Source organism: Scyliorhinus torazame, chromosome 5 (genome assembly GCF_047496885.1).
Source record: "Scyliorhinus torazame isolate Kashiwa2021f chromosome 5, sScyTor2.1, whole genome shotgun sequence".
In the NCBI taxonomy this organism is placed as follows: Eukaryota; Metazoa; Chordata; class Chondrichthyes; order Carcharhiniformes; family Scyliorhinidae; genus Scyliorhinus; species Scyliorhinus torazame.
The window spans coordinates 274,822,378-274,837,932 of NC_092711.1; the positions used below are offsets into that span (position 1 = coordinate 274,822,378).

At 42.7% G+C, this 15,555-nt stretch overlaps 1 protein-coding gene across 4 annotated transcripts in view; it reads left to right on the forward strand.

The window, feature by feature from the left end:
• The window catches only part of mtmr8 (myotubularin related protein 8), a 104,146-nt gene that overhangs the window by 64,651 nt on the left and 23,940 nt on the right, over positions 1–15,555 (forward strand). For 2 of the 4 annotated variants that reach the window (XM_072505598.1, XM_072505597.1), the window contains one exon: positions 200–11,117. The exons of the other annotated variants lie outside the window; for them this stretch is intronic. In XM_072505598.1, the coding sequence (XP_072361699.1) occupies positions 200–523 (324 nt within the window). In that variant the 3' untranslated portion in view covers positions 524–11,117. Of the gene's footprint in view, positions 1–199; positions 11,118–15,555 lie in introns of those variants that run through there. 4 annotated transcript variants of the gene reach the window in all.

Here is a 15,555-nt window from a genome sequence, read left to right on the forward strand (position 1 = left end):
TGGATCACTTTTTGACTTGTACCCTCGATTTGCCTTTAAAGTTGAGAGAAAATGACCATACCGATGCTGACCAGCTTATATTCCTAATGCTATTTTAGGAAAAAGGTAGAACACTGCCAATATGTAAAATAAGAATTGGTGTTTTGGTGAATGTGCATTGCTACTTTTCTGATTCCATGATTTATTTTACGTGCTACAGAAACTAACTCAACAGGATCAGTCACAATCTGGTGCTACTTTTATCTTGCCTATGAAAATTTCCATTGAGGACGATTCCTCCCAGTCACAAGTACTTGGTGTTCCTCAGGACTATATGGAAGAACAGCAAATTTTGTTAGCAAATGGCACAGAAGAGTTAATAGAAACTATTTCTGATGGGAACCAGGAAAGAGACAATGTAACAGACTCCTCTTTCTCGCATCAATCTACTTTGAATAACATTGACTGTCTTGGGTTAGTAAAGTTGAATGTACAAGTAGATGAAGGAAGCCATCAAATATCCCAAGATACAATAGAAAAATAATTACTTATTTCCAAACAACTTGTATGTATTTGTTCACAAATGTATTTGTTTTGATATGTCTTGATATAAAATATCATTCTGCAAAATTGTGTCAGAAAGGGAAAATGCCAACTGATCGCTTTTAACAAAGGGAAAATCATCCAACATCTGTCAGGGAGTCTGATTGCTTAAATGGCAGGATGTACTTCAAAGGGAACATTTTGCAAAATCACAGCCTTGGTATAGATCCTCACTTGCCAAAAGCCCATCTAGATATTTGGGCATGGCCATAATGGATGGAAAATTGTGGTTGTTTTCCACCTGAATTCCTCATGTGCTTTTCAGATGTTATAATCTGGCCAGTTATTAGAAGTTTGTCTTACTGCATTTCTTAGACTTTAAAGGACCAATCTCAATAAGTAGCTTCATTGTAGTGTTCTAGAGTATTAATACTGATAAACCAGTAGTGGCTGTGGTAAACTTTGTTTAGAAACCCAAACTGGCTTCTTTGTATATATTGTGTATTTGACAAGAATGTTTTTCTAAATTGGAAATTCGTATAGTTTTAGATTAAATAATTTCCAGTGAATAAACAGATTATGATTGAATTTTCCTTTTTAATCTCTTTGTCCCGTTTTCTCCCCTCGTCTGCCTTTCAGAAATGGTTCCAAGGCTGCCATGTCTGATATCTTGCCCAAGTGCCCAGTCTACATGTAATCCAACAAGACCCATTATTCTCTAATGATATTTAAATCTAATTCAATTATCAAGGTCAAGTAAATGGGCACATCGGAGGGATGTGCCCAGTCTACATGTAATCCAACAAGACCCATTATTCTCTAATGATATTTAAATCTAATTCAATTAGCAAGGTCAAGTAAATGGGCACATAGGAGGGATGTGAGGATTGCTCCATGGTTTTCTGGTTTTGGACAGCGTAGAACTGGCTTGCATTGGGGAGACCCTTTATGGGCTACGTCACTGGAGGAGGTTGCATTTCACATTATTGCTTTTTTCAAGAATTTTCTATTGGGTTGTCCTCTTTTTTTTTTCAATGAACAGTATTAGTAATATCAAAATATTTTACAGCTCTTTGAGTGATTGGGAGACAATATCACTTCACATTTGCCTGCTTTAAAAATAGTTTTGTGGCTCTATTTGCCATAATAGCCAGTGTTGATTGCTTTTGAGACCATATAGAAACATCCCTTCAAGTTTATTTTCTAATATCTTTATATATAATATATTTTATATGCTGTCAAACGTTTACATTTTTCTAAAATGTTTGATTTATTGTTTTGTGATTTGTTATCTGAAAGTGAAACTCTAGTTTTTCCTATTCCAAACTTTCTTTGTCATTCCCTGGGCTACTAAAGCCAACCTAAGCTCCGCTAGAGTGCAATCCTTTTTGCCAGTCCTTCATGGGTCCATTAAAGAACTGAAAGAGAGAAGAAACTGTGCTATACAATTCCTTTGGGAGGAGCTGTCAGGATCTATGAAAATGAGTGTTCTAGATTATATCAGATATGCAAATTTCTAATCTATTGTAATGTCATGCACTGTCAGTGCCTATTTTCTACTAGGGTCTTTCCAACAGCAAACAAATAAAAATTAAATTGCAAGTAAAATGTTGTAGATTTTGACTTTACCTAATGGCATTTTCTTCACTACTGTGGAAAGCCTGACCATATTCTCTGAAGAAAATGTCTGAATAATGTTTAGAACTTTCTGAAATAAATCGTAAAGTTGTCATGATTAGGATTTTTTAATACTTTGGATCGATACACCTCTTTAAAACGAGGCATTTGGTTCACCCTTAATGTCGGGAAGTAAGGGAATTGCTTATACACAAGTCATTGTGATTCATGTTACGTTATCTCACATTGGGAGTGCACACATTTACTAACCAGCTCCTGTACCCAAAATTAAGATAATCCAATTACATTTTCTAGAAAGTAGACCCCCAGATCATTACTTTCCACCTTTTGTATGATTAAAAGTCATCTTTCAGATCCAAATCGATCAGCAATTGACATAAAAGTCGATAAAGGGACATTTTAAAATTCAGTCTATTGTGACATAGTTTGATTTTAGATCATTCTTTCATTTATGTTTTTTGCTCTTAGTTTCTATTGGATAGCATGGTATCTGTCATAGAAGCATCGATCGAGACATGAGCCAAATGCATTACTGTACAGTGTTTTATTTCAGATTTCCAGCAGCTGCAGTATTTCCCTTTAGTATATAGATTAATATTGAATATTGTTCTAAAAAGGAAGGCTTCTTGTTGCTGTTCAAACTTCGTGCAATTATTCAGCAAATTAATAAAATTTGCCTTCATTTTGACCACAGTTCCACTTTGTAATATCAATAGATGTTTAATGATCAGGCTCTAAATTGTTTTTTTTCTAAGCAGTTCTATCATGGTGAAACTACTGCATGTATGATTGTGGTCAACGTTTCCTCTAAGTTGCACAAATGTGCGACCATGCATCAGTCCAGGGCTTAAACATTCGAGACAAACAGGCCATGCCCTAGAAGCGGCCCCTTTTAAGATGCGTTATAATTTTAATAACACTGACCCATAGGTATCTTGTATGTTAAAACAAATTTTAATTTAAACACAGAATTAACCACATTAAATCAAAGAAGGAACTCTAACTTCCAAAATCTGCCACTAATCTGCAGCACGGTAGCATTGTGGATAGCACAATTGCTTCACAGCTCCAGGGTCCCAGGCTCGATTCCGGCTTGGGTCACTGTCTGTGCGGAGTCTGCACATCCTCCCCGTGTGTGCGTAGGTTTCCTCCGGGTGCTCCGGTTTCCTCCCACAGTCCAAAAATGTGCAGGTTAGGTGGATTGGCCATGATAAATTGCCCTTAGTGTCCAAAATTGCCTTTAGTGTTGGGTGGGGTTACTGGGTTATGGGGATAGGGTGGAGGTGTGGGCCTTGGTAGGATGCTCTTTACAAGAGCTGGTGCAGACTCGATGGGCCAAATGGCGGCCTCCTGCACTGTAAATTCTATGAAATCTATAAATATTCCAAGTAAGCAAGCCAATATACATAAAACCCCACTTGCACATGACGTTAACAGCCAATTAGGTTTTACTTTTCTCTGTGCCAAGACCTTGGAGAGAACCTTTCAGGAGCAAACTGAAAGATATTTCTTATCAGACTAAATTCCTATGGCAAATTGCAACTACAGAGAGATTTGACTCCTCCCCTTAATTATATAATCTACCCAAAGCATCAGGCATTCTCCTGCTTCCTCCCACAAGATGGTCCATGATCTATTTAACCAGAATCAAATACAATATATCTCAAATTATCTACACCCAAGCCAAAACAATTTCCATTAGCCATACTCATCTTGCAAAATCAAGGATTTCCTAATTTTTACGATAGCTTAGTTAGCAGACATGCTGTCTGTATACATCTTACCCAGGTTTTTTTAATAACATTACTTTTTTTAATACAAATTTAGAGTACCCAATTCTTTTTTTCCAATTAAGGGGCAATTTAGCGTGGCCAATCCACAAAATTTGCATATCTTTGAATTGTGGGGGTGAGACCCACGCAAACACGGGGCGAATGTGCAAACTCCAAACGGACAGCGACCTAGAGCTGGGATCGAACCCCGGTCCCTCAGCGCGTGAGGCAGCAGTGTCGCCCTTTTAATAACATTACTGCAACAAATATAAAATATAACAATTTCTTACATTCATTTTTAAAAATTGCCTTTTTTCAATACTGCTAAGTAAATGCTTCTGAATGAAAGAAAATAAATACTAAATCTAGTTGGGAGATTATTACATAACCTCTGTACTTACCCTGAATTGATTTCAATTTGTTACCCATGCATTTTTAATTTGCCAATTTAACTATCTTTTCTCCTATCTTGTTGATTCGTTGGCGGAGTTTAGTTCGACAAACATTAGATGTCCTCTGCTATCTTAAATCTCCATTATTTATGAGTCCTGATCATAATTGTTGACCACATTTGGTGAGAAGGATACATCAGTTAAACCCCAACCTGACCTCTGCGAATGTTTATTCCTCTGCGTTTCTTGTTCGAATTAACAGATGTTGATCAGGAAGGAGCCACAGCTACATTTTTATTCTTCCCTCTTCTCCTTCAAGACAGTGGGGTGGTAACAAGATTTGTACAGCCCTTCCTGTGCTGCTTGAATTGGAGAATAGCACAGACTGGAGCAATCTGAAATCCGCTGTGTGTATAGATTGGTTGCATAACAGTTAAACTTTGAGATTGGGGGAAATCTGCTTTCCTCAGACTGAAAGTTTTCAATTACTCAGTATCTTAAACAAAACTATATGAAGCACTGACTCCAGTTGTGGCTTTTCTCCCCTCCTGATGACAGCCTTACAGGGGCATTTTTGGCAAGCCCCTGGCACCATCCAGTACCTGCCTGAGTTTTGATTCTCCATGCCAGTGGACATTGGCAATCTATTCCACCATTCAAGTATTGCAACCAAGCTGGATGCTGTCCACTGGTGCATTGTTCAGCAGTGATTAATACTTAATGATGAGGAGCTGATATCCCCTCCTTTCTAGCCCTGATATGAGAAACCAGCAGAGTAGTATTCTGTCCTCTATGAATGCTTGGGGCATTGGATTAAAATTTCCAACACGAAGACGGATTGATTTTGTTTTACTCTCTAGATACCCTCAGGTGTGTTCACACCCTGGCTAACAGCACAGATTGTGAATCATATCTGGAACTTTTATGCCTGCATGCCTTGGTGCTCAGTGCTACCTGTTTGATGTTGGATCATTGTGGAAATTTCTGGGATTAAAGCATGCTGTTTTCAGATGATAAAGGATTTTCCTGCACAATGTTGGACTATGGCAGTAAACAGGAAACGCATGCAGACACTGAGAATGTAAAAACTCCACAAAGACAAGGCCAGAATTGAACCTGGGTCCCTGCCACTGAGGTAGCAATGCTAACCACTGTGCCACCATGCTTCCCTACCATATCTAATTACATTATGCAGATAGTTTCCCTTCCTTTTGCGATGCTAGGTATAATGTGTTCACAAATAACACGTCCCTGAACTATTCTAACACTATCAGCAGCTGATGTTTATATGGGGATACACTGAATGATCATGTTTCAGCTTTGTGTCCTTTTACCCCCACTCCAATGAATTTTGAATTCTTCAAAATTCCCCAACTGTTCTTTCTTTGCCTTGCACCATCTCTTTGGCAAGACCCCTATGGTGATACTTGATACAGCCCGATTAATTCATCACTTTCAGTATTTGGATGTTAGTGAAACTTGTGGTGAGTGAAGAAGTTTGTGATGAAAGATGATCAATCACTGTGATCACCAGATTAGAAACCACTAGAAATTATTCTGATGAAAATTCACCAACCTGAGATATTGGGCACGATTCAGTGTAGTACCCTGTGTGGAATGGGTGAATTGCGCGAGAGCCCCAAATCAAGCTCTGTGCTGGGCCCCAGGCTGATTGAGTCACCTGATTCGCTCCGTCCAGTACAATCTGTATCTTGCTGTCGCTGGACAAGATCCAGATCTGCATTTTTAAATGAGCCTAATGGCCCATTTTGAATAGCTGGATACCGGATTCACGCAGGACTCGATAGCTGTGCCTGCGAGACCTTGCCAGGGCACCGTTTAGTACTGGGCCACACAAATGTGGACCAGACATAATGGCACATCAGGGGATTTTGCAGAGCATAAGAGAGCCTTGGGTAGTCGGGGGCAGGGCAGGTGATACTTTGGCACTGCTAGCCTGGCTGGAACTTGGCACTGCTAGCCTGGCTGGAACTGCCAGGGTGTCCAGCTGGGACTGCAAGGGTGCATGACTGGGACTGCAGGCCCGGGGGGGCCTTGCCAGTTGGAGGGATATGGGGGTGTTCCCAGGAGCTTGAACAAGGTTGGGGGGGGGGGGGTAGGAAAGATCTAGGCTGCTGATCAAAATGGTGCACAAAACAGCCTTACCTGCTGGTGAGATCAGCTCACCAGCAAGAAGCCTCTAACTGCGCCCACGGTGGGGAGAAACCTGCTGAAGCCCCAAAAAATGGCAATGTGCCGCTGAATAGGAAGCTGGTTATCAGCACTGCAGCCCCTGAGAATCACCCTGCCAATGGCGCCCGAAAGTGGACTTTGTTTTAAGTCCATGGAATTGCAGCCATTAACTCTGTTTCTCTTCAGGCATTGCCTGACCTTAGTATTTCCAGTATTTTCTATTTGTATTTCTTATTTCTACTATCTGCAGTCTTATGCCTTTGTATTGGTATTTAATTTGCTGCCTTTCCCACCTTGAAGTTCTGCTCTTTCCTCCAATGGGATTTTCATTGGCCTCTCTCATGTTGGTCATCTTATAGGAAAATAGGAATTAGGAGCAGAAGGAGGCAATTCAGCTTCGAGCCTGCTCCACCATTCAATCAGATCATGGCTGATATTTTCCTAGTCTCAAATTCACCTCCCCACCTGTCCCCATTACCCCTTTAACCCATGTTTTAATATCAGAAATATATCTATCTTCGTCTTGAAACCATTTAATGTCTTAGAATCCACCACACTATGGGGCGGCGGGTTCCACAAATTCGCCACCCTCTGCAAGAACTAGATCCTCCTCATGTCCGTTCTATATCTACTGCCTCTCAACCTATATCTGTGACCTCTATTTTTAGATTGCCCTACAAGGGGGAACATTTGGTCTACATTTATTTTATCAATCCTTTTTAGTATCTTATGTACCTTGATCAGATCCCCTCTCATCCTTCTAAACTCCAGCGAGTATAAGCCCAAACTGTTTTACCTTTCCTCACACACTGACCCTTTCATCCCTGGAATCAATCTGCCGAATCTCCTCTGGACTGCCTCCAATGCCACCACTTCCTTCCTCAAATAAGGAGACCAAAACTGGACATGTTTCCCATGTGTGATCACGCTTACCTTTATAGCCAGCTCTCCTTTCTCAGAAACTATTTCTGGCTCGGACATATTCAAAATGGATTCCAACTGAAACTCCACCCATGGTGCTTCAGATCCACCCATGATTGCAGATAAATCCATAGTATTCAACATTCCTATCACTACTATCACCACTTCCATAGATCCATGCTCAATGCTGTGGGGCACCATTTGTATACGATCAACCTCTCGAGCACTAACTCATTCTGAGTTATCTTTGTCCCCAATTCCATTTCACCCACTGCTTTAGCTAAAATCTTTCCTTTTTCAGGTGTCAAGGATCAATAGCTACAGCAGCCTTTGGTGACAACCTCCTTTTGGATTAGACTTTAGCCTCATCCTTCCTTCAGTCTCACTGTTTTGCTATCTTTTCATTATCCTATCTGTGTTTTCCCTTCTCTAAACCTAAATGATCAGGTCTTAGCTTCATCCTCTCATGCTCCCACCTCAATGAATTTTGAGTACAGTGCAATGCTGAGCCATTCTTCCTTCGCTTCTGTGCCACTTTGGCCAGTGTCCTTCCAGCCACCCCTGATCCCTCTATATCCCTACTGCACAGTGGACCCTTTTCCCAATTTCAGAATTATTGTTTCACCTTGACCCCTCTCTCTGGCCTTTTTTTCTTCCTTGAATCTTTTCTTGGGAACTGCTGGCATATCATTAACTGTCTCAATTTCTTTGCTCCCCTGACCTCCATCTAAACCTTTAGCCCACAGTTGTCTCGGGTCCAACCCTTACATTTTCAGACGTGTGGTGCTGCTGTTGCTTGTCAAATGCATTGCTATCTTTTGGAAGGAACACCAACAATGTCTTCTACTGTCCCCTGCATCATGACTGTTAACATCAAACCATAGTTTTCCAGACGGTCACTGATGTCCTCCCCACTTGAGATCTTGCCCTTTCCCAACCTACAGCCTCCAACTTCAGACACTTCATCCTTTCCTGCCTTTCCCATAACCACGGTAAAGCTTCCCGTGTCCTCACCTTCTACCACACTAGCCTCCACATTCAGCAGATCATAGTCTGCCATTTCCACCACCTCGGTCACCATCAAACACATCTTTCCCTTTGCTTTCAGCAGTCCAAATAAATCATTCCCTCCTCAACACCCTGGTTCTCTCCTACATCACTTTCCAACTCCTGTTTCCCTTCCCACAGTGCCTTTCCCATACAAGTGGAAAAGATGCAATGTCTGCCATTTCGCCTCATCCCTCCCCATCGTCCAGGGTCCCAAACACTCCTTCTAAGTGAAACTAGGATTTACTTGTATTGCTTTCGATTTAGTATACTGTTTTCTTGGTCACAATGTAGTCACTCCCCTCTACATTGGGACGACCAACTGCAGATTGCATTCTCGCTTCGTGGAATACCTTCATTTAGTGCACAGGGGTGATGTTGAACTTCCAGTTCTCCACCTCATACTGACACCCATATGACCTGTTTTTGGCCCCCTACACTATTCCAAAAAAGTTCAAGGAACAGTATCTTTTGATGTCGGTACTTATAATCTTCCAGGCTTCGTGTTGAGTTCAAAAATATGAGATCATAACTATTGGCACGTTTTTCAGACAGCAGGTGCTGGCAATTGTTCTGTTGCCAGTTGCACCTCTTAAGCCATTTTTGCCTTGCACCATTACCAAAGTTTCTCCTCAGCTGTGTGGCTCTGCAGCTACCTAAATGTTCCCACGTAGACGTGCACAAGTTAGCCCTTTTAAGGCCACGCAAAACAATTTAATGGAACTGCGCACTTCAATGTCCGTGAATGCCAAAACAAAATTAGAGGATATGTTGACCATCACTCCCTTTGACATTTCGTCCTCCCAAAGCTTCCTTCCTTTTCCCTGCCTCTCTGCTTGGTTAAAACCTATAGCATTTTCCAATTCCAAAGAACCTTCACTGGCCTTTGTTAACTCTGTTTCTCTCTCTACAGATTGCTGAGTATTTCCAGCATATTCTGTTTATGTTTTCAGCAACCACCGTATTTTATCTTTCTGTTAAAAGGATCAAGTTTACATGTGAAATGCAGCTGAATAATTTGTCTTTGAAAATGAAAGTGAGTCTTGATATAAGTGAATTAGATTAAATTAATGATTTTTTAATATCAGTATTGCCTCTGTAGTCGTTTTTCAGCTTCAAAGGGAAATGCAGTGGATCAGGAATTTCCTTTTCACCAAAATAAAAGGGATGAATTTAGTTTTTGCATCACCTGTCATATTTATAAATGTGATTAGTATTGTCAAAGAAATTCCCACCATATTGGGGATTAATTTTAGTCCAATATAGTATTTCATACAAGTAAGGGACCAATGAAATTACAGTAAAGAATCATTTACATATTTGTCAAGCCTGGTTTGGTAAAAATAAATTTCCTATCAAAATATTTCTACCCTTTTTTGAATATGCTGGGACGCGTGCTCTTTTTAATTATTCAGTAAGTCTTTGATGTGGGCAATAGTAAATCCCTTCATTCTTCCATTTTCCCCCCTCTTCCCAATCCCCTAAAAGAAATTGGGGCATAGGAGCAGAAGTAGGCCATTCAGCCCCTTGAACCAGTTCTGCCGTTCTACTGCAACATGGTTTACCTTCTCTCCATCTACCTGACTTGGCTTCATAAGTCTTAATACCCTTGCCCAATAAAACTTTAGTGGCCTCCATTTTGAAATTTACAATTGACCAGCCTCAACAAATTATGGGGGAGAAAGTTCCAGATGTCCATGATGTTTTCTCTGGAGAAATACTTTCTGATATCAACCTTGACCAGCCTAGCTCTTATGGTTGAATCCTTTCATTATGAAAGCTCTTGAGGAAATTGTTGTGTGGGCCATGATGGTCATTCACAGCCTAATTTGGCAAAGGCACCAGAAGCCAACAGGCCCCAATTTTGTGGTCAATGGGCCTGATATCAGTTTTGGTACCAGCACTGGGTACCAACTGAAAGCCTCTAACTATATGAAGGCTAGTGCACTTCTGGTGTCACAAGATTTGACCCTTTGCACTACAGAATTAGTAAACTCTGGCCTTTAAGTGTAAGACAATACTATACTGTCCATTTTTTGTATTTAAACTAATTTCTGCAACAGATAGCTAATTTATTTTTTTATTTATACTCCTATTGAAGGAGCCTTTTTAAAAACTAAACCATTGTTTCACAGATACTATTGGTTTCCCAAGTTACTATTCTTAATAATAAACCTAATCTCAATTCCTACCTGTCATCATTTGCATAATTATATCCTAGCAGGAAACATTATCAGAAGTTGGAATCCTGTCTGTGTTTCTCCATTTTCAAAGGTGCTGAGATGACATATAATCCCATCTGAGATTCTCTAACTCCGTGTTAAACAGCAGTGAAATTTAGACCTTCTGTAAAATACAGCGGAATGATATGCTGTCTTGACCAACAGACCCATGAGAGAAAATCTCTAATTAATAAGTATCGAGACATTACAAAATAAACGTGTTTATTTGTGCGCCCTAAAAGGGAATAGGTTATACAGTGTGCACTCCTTTTAACTAATGATTTGTGAATCAAGCCATTGAATATTTTGTACTAACAATGTGATTATCTATTTTGAATCCTGTACTTGCATTTGTGAACAGTAAAATATTCTTTTTGTGAATGTAATAAAAGTATAAGATGCCTATCTAATTCTGTAGAATCCTTTGATTAAAAAATTCTTGTACACGATTCATTTTAAGAGATGGTTGACAGGTCAAACCTGGTTTAGAATTTACAACACAGGAGCCCATTCAGCCCATTGTGTCTGTTCATGCCAACCAAGAAAGAGATTTCTGTTTAGTCCGTTCTGTCCACTCTCCTGAAGTTGCTGACTTACTTTTCTACGTGCTCTAGCTCTCCCGCTGCAACGTTTTGACTATTTTTAATGTCAACTTGAATACAAGAGAGAAAGCCATGTCTAAAAAAACGTGTCCTTGGCTTTATGAATAGAGAAATAAAGTACAAAAACAAGGCAGTTATACTATGCGTGCGATTTACAGGCCTCATTGCGCCGATTTAGTGTCACAACGAGGCTTGTTGAATCTCTTGCGAGATTCGCGATGCTCGAGTCGTCTCGTGAGATTCAACGGAACAAAATTCAACTGAATCTCACGAGACATTGCGATCTGGATATCGCCCGCGCTGGGCAAGATCTAGATCAGCATATTTAAATATGCCAATAGGCTCCCGAGAAATAATGGCCTCCCCAGCGAGGCCTCGACCGGGCACAGTTTAGTGCTGGTTCACACAAACGTGGACCAAGCGCAACGGCACCTGGGGAGCTTCCCGGGTCATTTGAAGACACCCTGAGTGGTCAGGGACAGAGCAGATTGGCACCTTGGCTCTCCCTCTGGCATCCAGGCACCTTCTGCCAGGGTGTCACTGCCAAGGGTCAGGGCCTGAGGGAGTCCATGCCCATGAAAGGGAGGATGGGGTGGAGGCATGAAACATAGAAAATAGGTGCAGGAGTAGGTCATTTGGTCCTTTGAGACTGCACCACCCTTCAATATGATCATGGCTGATCATGCAAATTCAGTATCCCACTCCTGCTTCCTCTCCATACTCTTTGATCCCTTTAGGCGCAATAATAATAATTAATCTTTTACTATTGTCACAAGTAGGCTTAGAACATAGAACATACAGTGCAGAAGGAGGCCATACGGCCCATCGAGTCTGCACCAACCCACTTAAGCCCTCATTTCCACCCTATCCCCATAACCCAATAACCTCTCCTAACCTTTTTGGACACTAAGGGGCAATTTAGCATAGCCAATCCACCAAACCTGCACATCTTTGGACTGTGGGAGGAAACCCACACAGACACGGGGAGAACGTGCAGACTCCACAGACAGTGACCCAGCGGGGAATCGAACCTGGGACCCTGGTGCTGTGAAGCTACAGTGCAATCCACTTGTGCTTAGATTAACACGGCAATGAAGTTGCTGTGAAAATCCCCGAGTCGCCACACTCTGGCGCCTGAGGAAGAAATCAGAGTGTCCAAATTGCCTAACAGCATATCTTTTGGGACTTGTAGGAGGAAACCGGAGCACCCAGAGGAAACCCACGCAGACACGGGAGAACGTGCCGACTCCTCATAGACAGTGACCCAAGCCGGGAATCGAACCTGGGACCCTGGTGCTGTGAAGGAAAAGTGCTAGCCACTGTGCTTCCGTGCCATGTCCAGCTGTCCTCCCTATCCAAACTGGCCCAAACAGCTTTCTGTGGCAGAGGATTCCACAAGCTCACAACTCTGAGAGAAGATGGGTTGGGTTCTCCGGCCGGAGAATCAAAGTTCCCGACCGAATCGGGAGCGGCGCTGCTTTCGCGATCCTCCGCATCTCCAAAGCAGCGTATCGACGGCCGCAGGACATTGCCTGAGGCCCGCCCCTGATGCTTCGCCCCCAACCGGCCGAGTTCCCGACGCCGTCAGTCGTGTGTGGTCTGATCCGTCGGGATCCCGGCGTGGTGGCTGCGGACTTAGTCCAGCGCCGCCAGTCAGGGTAGGGCTGATCCGCGGGCAGGGGGACTTTATCAGAGGCTGGGGGCAGTTGGTCCGGGACGCTCGAGCCTGCCAAAGGGGGGGGCACTATTTCGCGGGCCGGGTCCGCGAGCAGCCTCTACCATGTAGCCCGGCAATTCCCCAGGCCGTATCAGCAGCTAGAGTCGGGTGCTCTATACTGCTGGCATGCTAGCCCCCCAGCCAAACGGAGGATCGGCGACCGTTTTACGCCATTTTCTCCGGCATCAAAATGCCTGCATGGGGACATACCCTGAGAATCGGAGAATCCAGACCGAACTTCTTCCTCATCTCAATCCTGAATGGCTTATCCCTTATTCTTAGGCTCTGACCCCTAGTTCTGGATGTCGGAACATCGGGAACATTCTTCCCACATCTAGCCTATCCAGTCCCATCACGATTTTATGTTTCTATGAGATCCCCTCTCATTCTTCTAAACTCCAGAGAGTGCAAGCCCAGTCGATCCAGTCTTTCGTCATATGTCGTCCACTCGATCCAATTTTTCTTCATATGTCATATAAAGAAGGGGGGGGGGGGGGGGTTGAAAGGTGTGTATGAAGGTCTTCAAAGGTTGGGGGGGCGGTGCTGAAAGGGCGAGGGGGGGCCAAACCAGGGAGAAACTTCCCAAGGCCCAAAAATATGACTAAGTGTGATTGAACAACGGTGCAGATCTCACCCAAAACGTCGGCGGGAAACACCCTGCCAAACCTGCCCAAAATGACCGTTCCTTCACTTTGAGAGTACAGCTCCAGTCGCATTTTTTGATGCATCTGTTGTGGCATACGTTTCTGTATTTGCGTTGAAATGCACGAGTACTGGCGGTGATGTTATCATCACCTTTAATGTGTCCAAAACACTTTTTTCTGCGGTTCTCCATTCCCATTGGGCATCTTTACACAGCTTACGAAGAGACTGTAAACTCTTGAGTACTTGGGAATGAATTTGTGATAAATGTTGGTCGTACTTTGGAACAACACCAACTTTGACATTGTCTTAGAACATAGAACATTACAGCGCAGTACAGGCCCTTCGGCCCTCGATGTTGTGCCGACCTGTGAAACCACTCTAAAGCCCATCTACACTATTCCCTTATCATCCATATGTCTATCCAATGACCATTTGAATGCCCTTCGTGTTGGCGAGTCCACTACTGCTGCAGGCAGGGCATTCCACACCCTTACTACTCTCTGAGTAAAGAACCTACCTCTGACATCTGTCCTATATCTATCTCCCCTCAATTTAAAGCTATGTCCCCTCGTGCTAGACATCACCATCCGAGGAAAAAGGCTCTCACTGTCCACCCTATCCAATCCTCTGATCATCTTGTATGCCTCAATTAAGTCACCTCTTAACCTTCTTCTCTCTAACGAAAACAGCCTCAAGTCCCTCAGCCTTCCCTCATAAGATCTTCCCTCCATCCCAGGCAACATTCTGGTAAATCTCCTCTGCACCCTTTCCAATGCTTCCACATCCTTCCTATAATGCGGCGACCAGAATTGCACGCAATACTCCAAATGCAGCCGCACCAGAGTTTTGTACAGCTGCAACATGACCTCATGGCTCCGAAACTCAATCCCTCTACCAATAAAAGCTAACACACCATACGCCTTCTTAACAACCCTCTCAACCTGAGTGGCAACTTTCAGGGATCTATGTACATGGACACCGAGATCTCTCTGCTCATCCACACTGCCAAGAATCTTACCATTAGCCCAGTACTCTGTCTTCCTGTTATTCCTTCCAAAATGAATCACCTCACACTTTTCTGCATTAAACTCCATTTGCCACCTCTCAGCCCAGCGCTGCAGCTTATCTATGTCCCTCTGTAACTTGTAACATCCTTCCGCACTGTCCACAACTCCACCGACTTTAGTGTCATCTGCATATTTACTCACCCATCCTTCTACGCCCTCCTCCAGGTCATTTATAAAAATTACAAACAGCAGTGGCCCCAAAACAGATCCTTGTGGTACACCACTAGCAACTGGACTCCAGTCTGAACATTTCCCATCAACCACCACCCTTTGTCTTCTTCCAGCTAGCCAATTTCTGATCCAAACTGCTAAATCACCCTGAATCCCATGCCTCAGTATTTTCTGCAGTAGCCTACCGTGGGGAACCTTATCAAACGCTTTACTGAAATCCATATACACCACATCAACTGCTTTACCCTCATCCACCTGTTTGGTCTCCTTCTCAAAGAACACAATAAGGTTTGTGAGGCACGACCTATCCTTCACAAAACCGTGTTGAGTATCTCTAATCAAATTATTCCTTTCCAGATGATTATACATCCTATCTCTTATAAACCTTTCCAAGATTTTGCCCACAACATAAGTAAGGCTCACTGGTCTATAGTTACTGAAGTTGTCTCTTACTTCCCTTCTTGAACAAGGGGACAACATTTGCTATCCTCCAGTCTTCTGGCACGATTCCTGTAGACAAAGATGACTTAAAGATCAAAGCCGAAGGGGAACAATCTCCTCCCTAGCTTCCCAGAGAATCCGAGGATAAATCCCATCCGGCCCAGGGGACCTATCTATTTTCACACTTTCCAGAATTGCTAACACA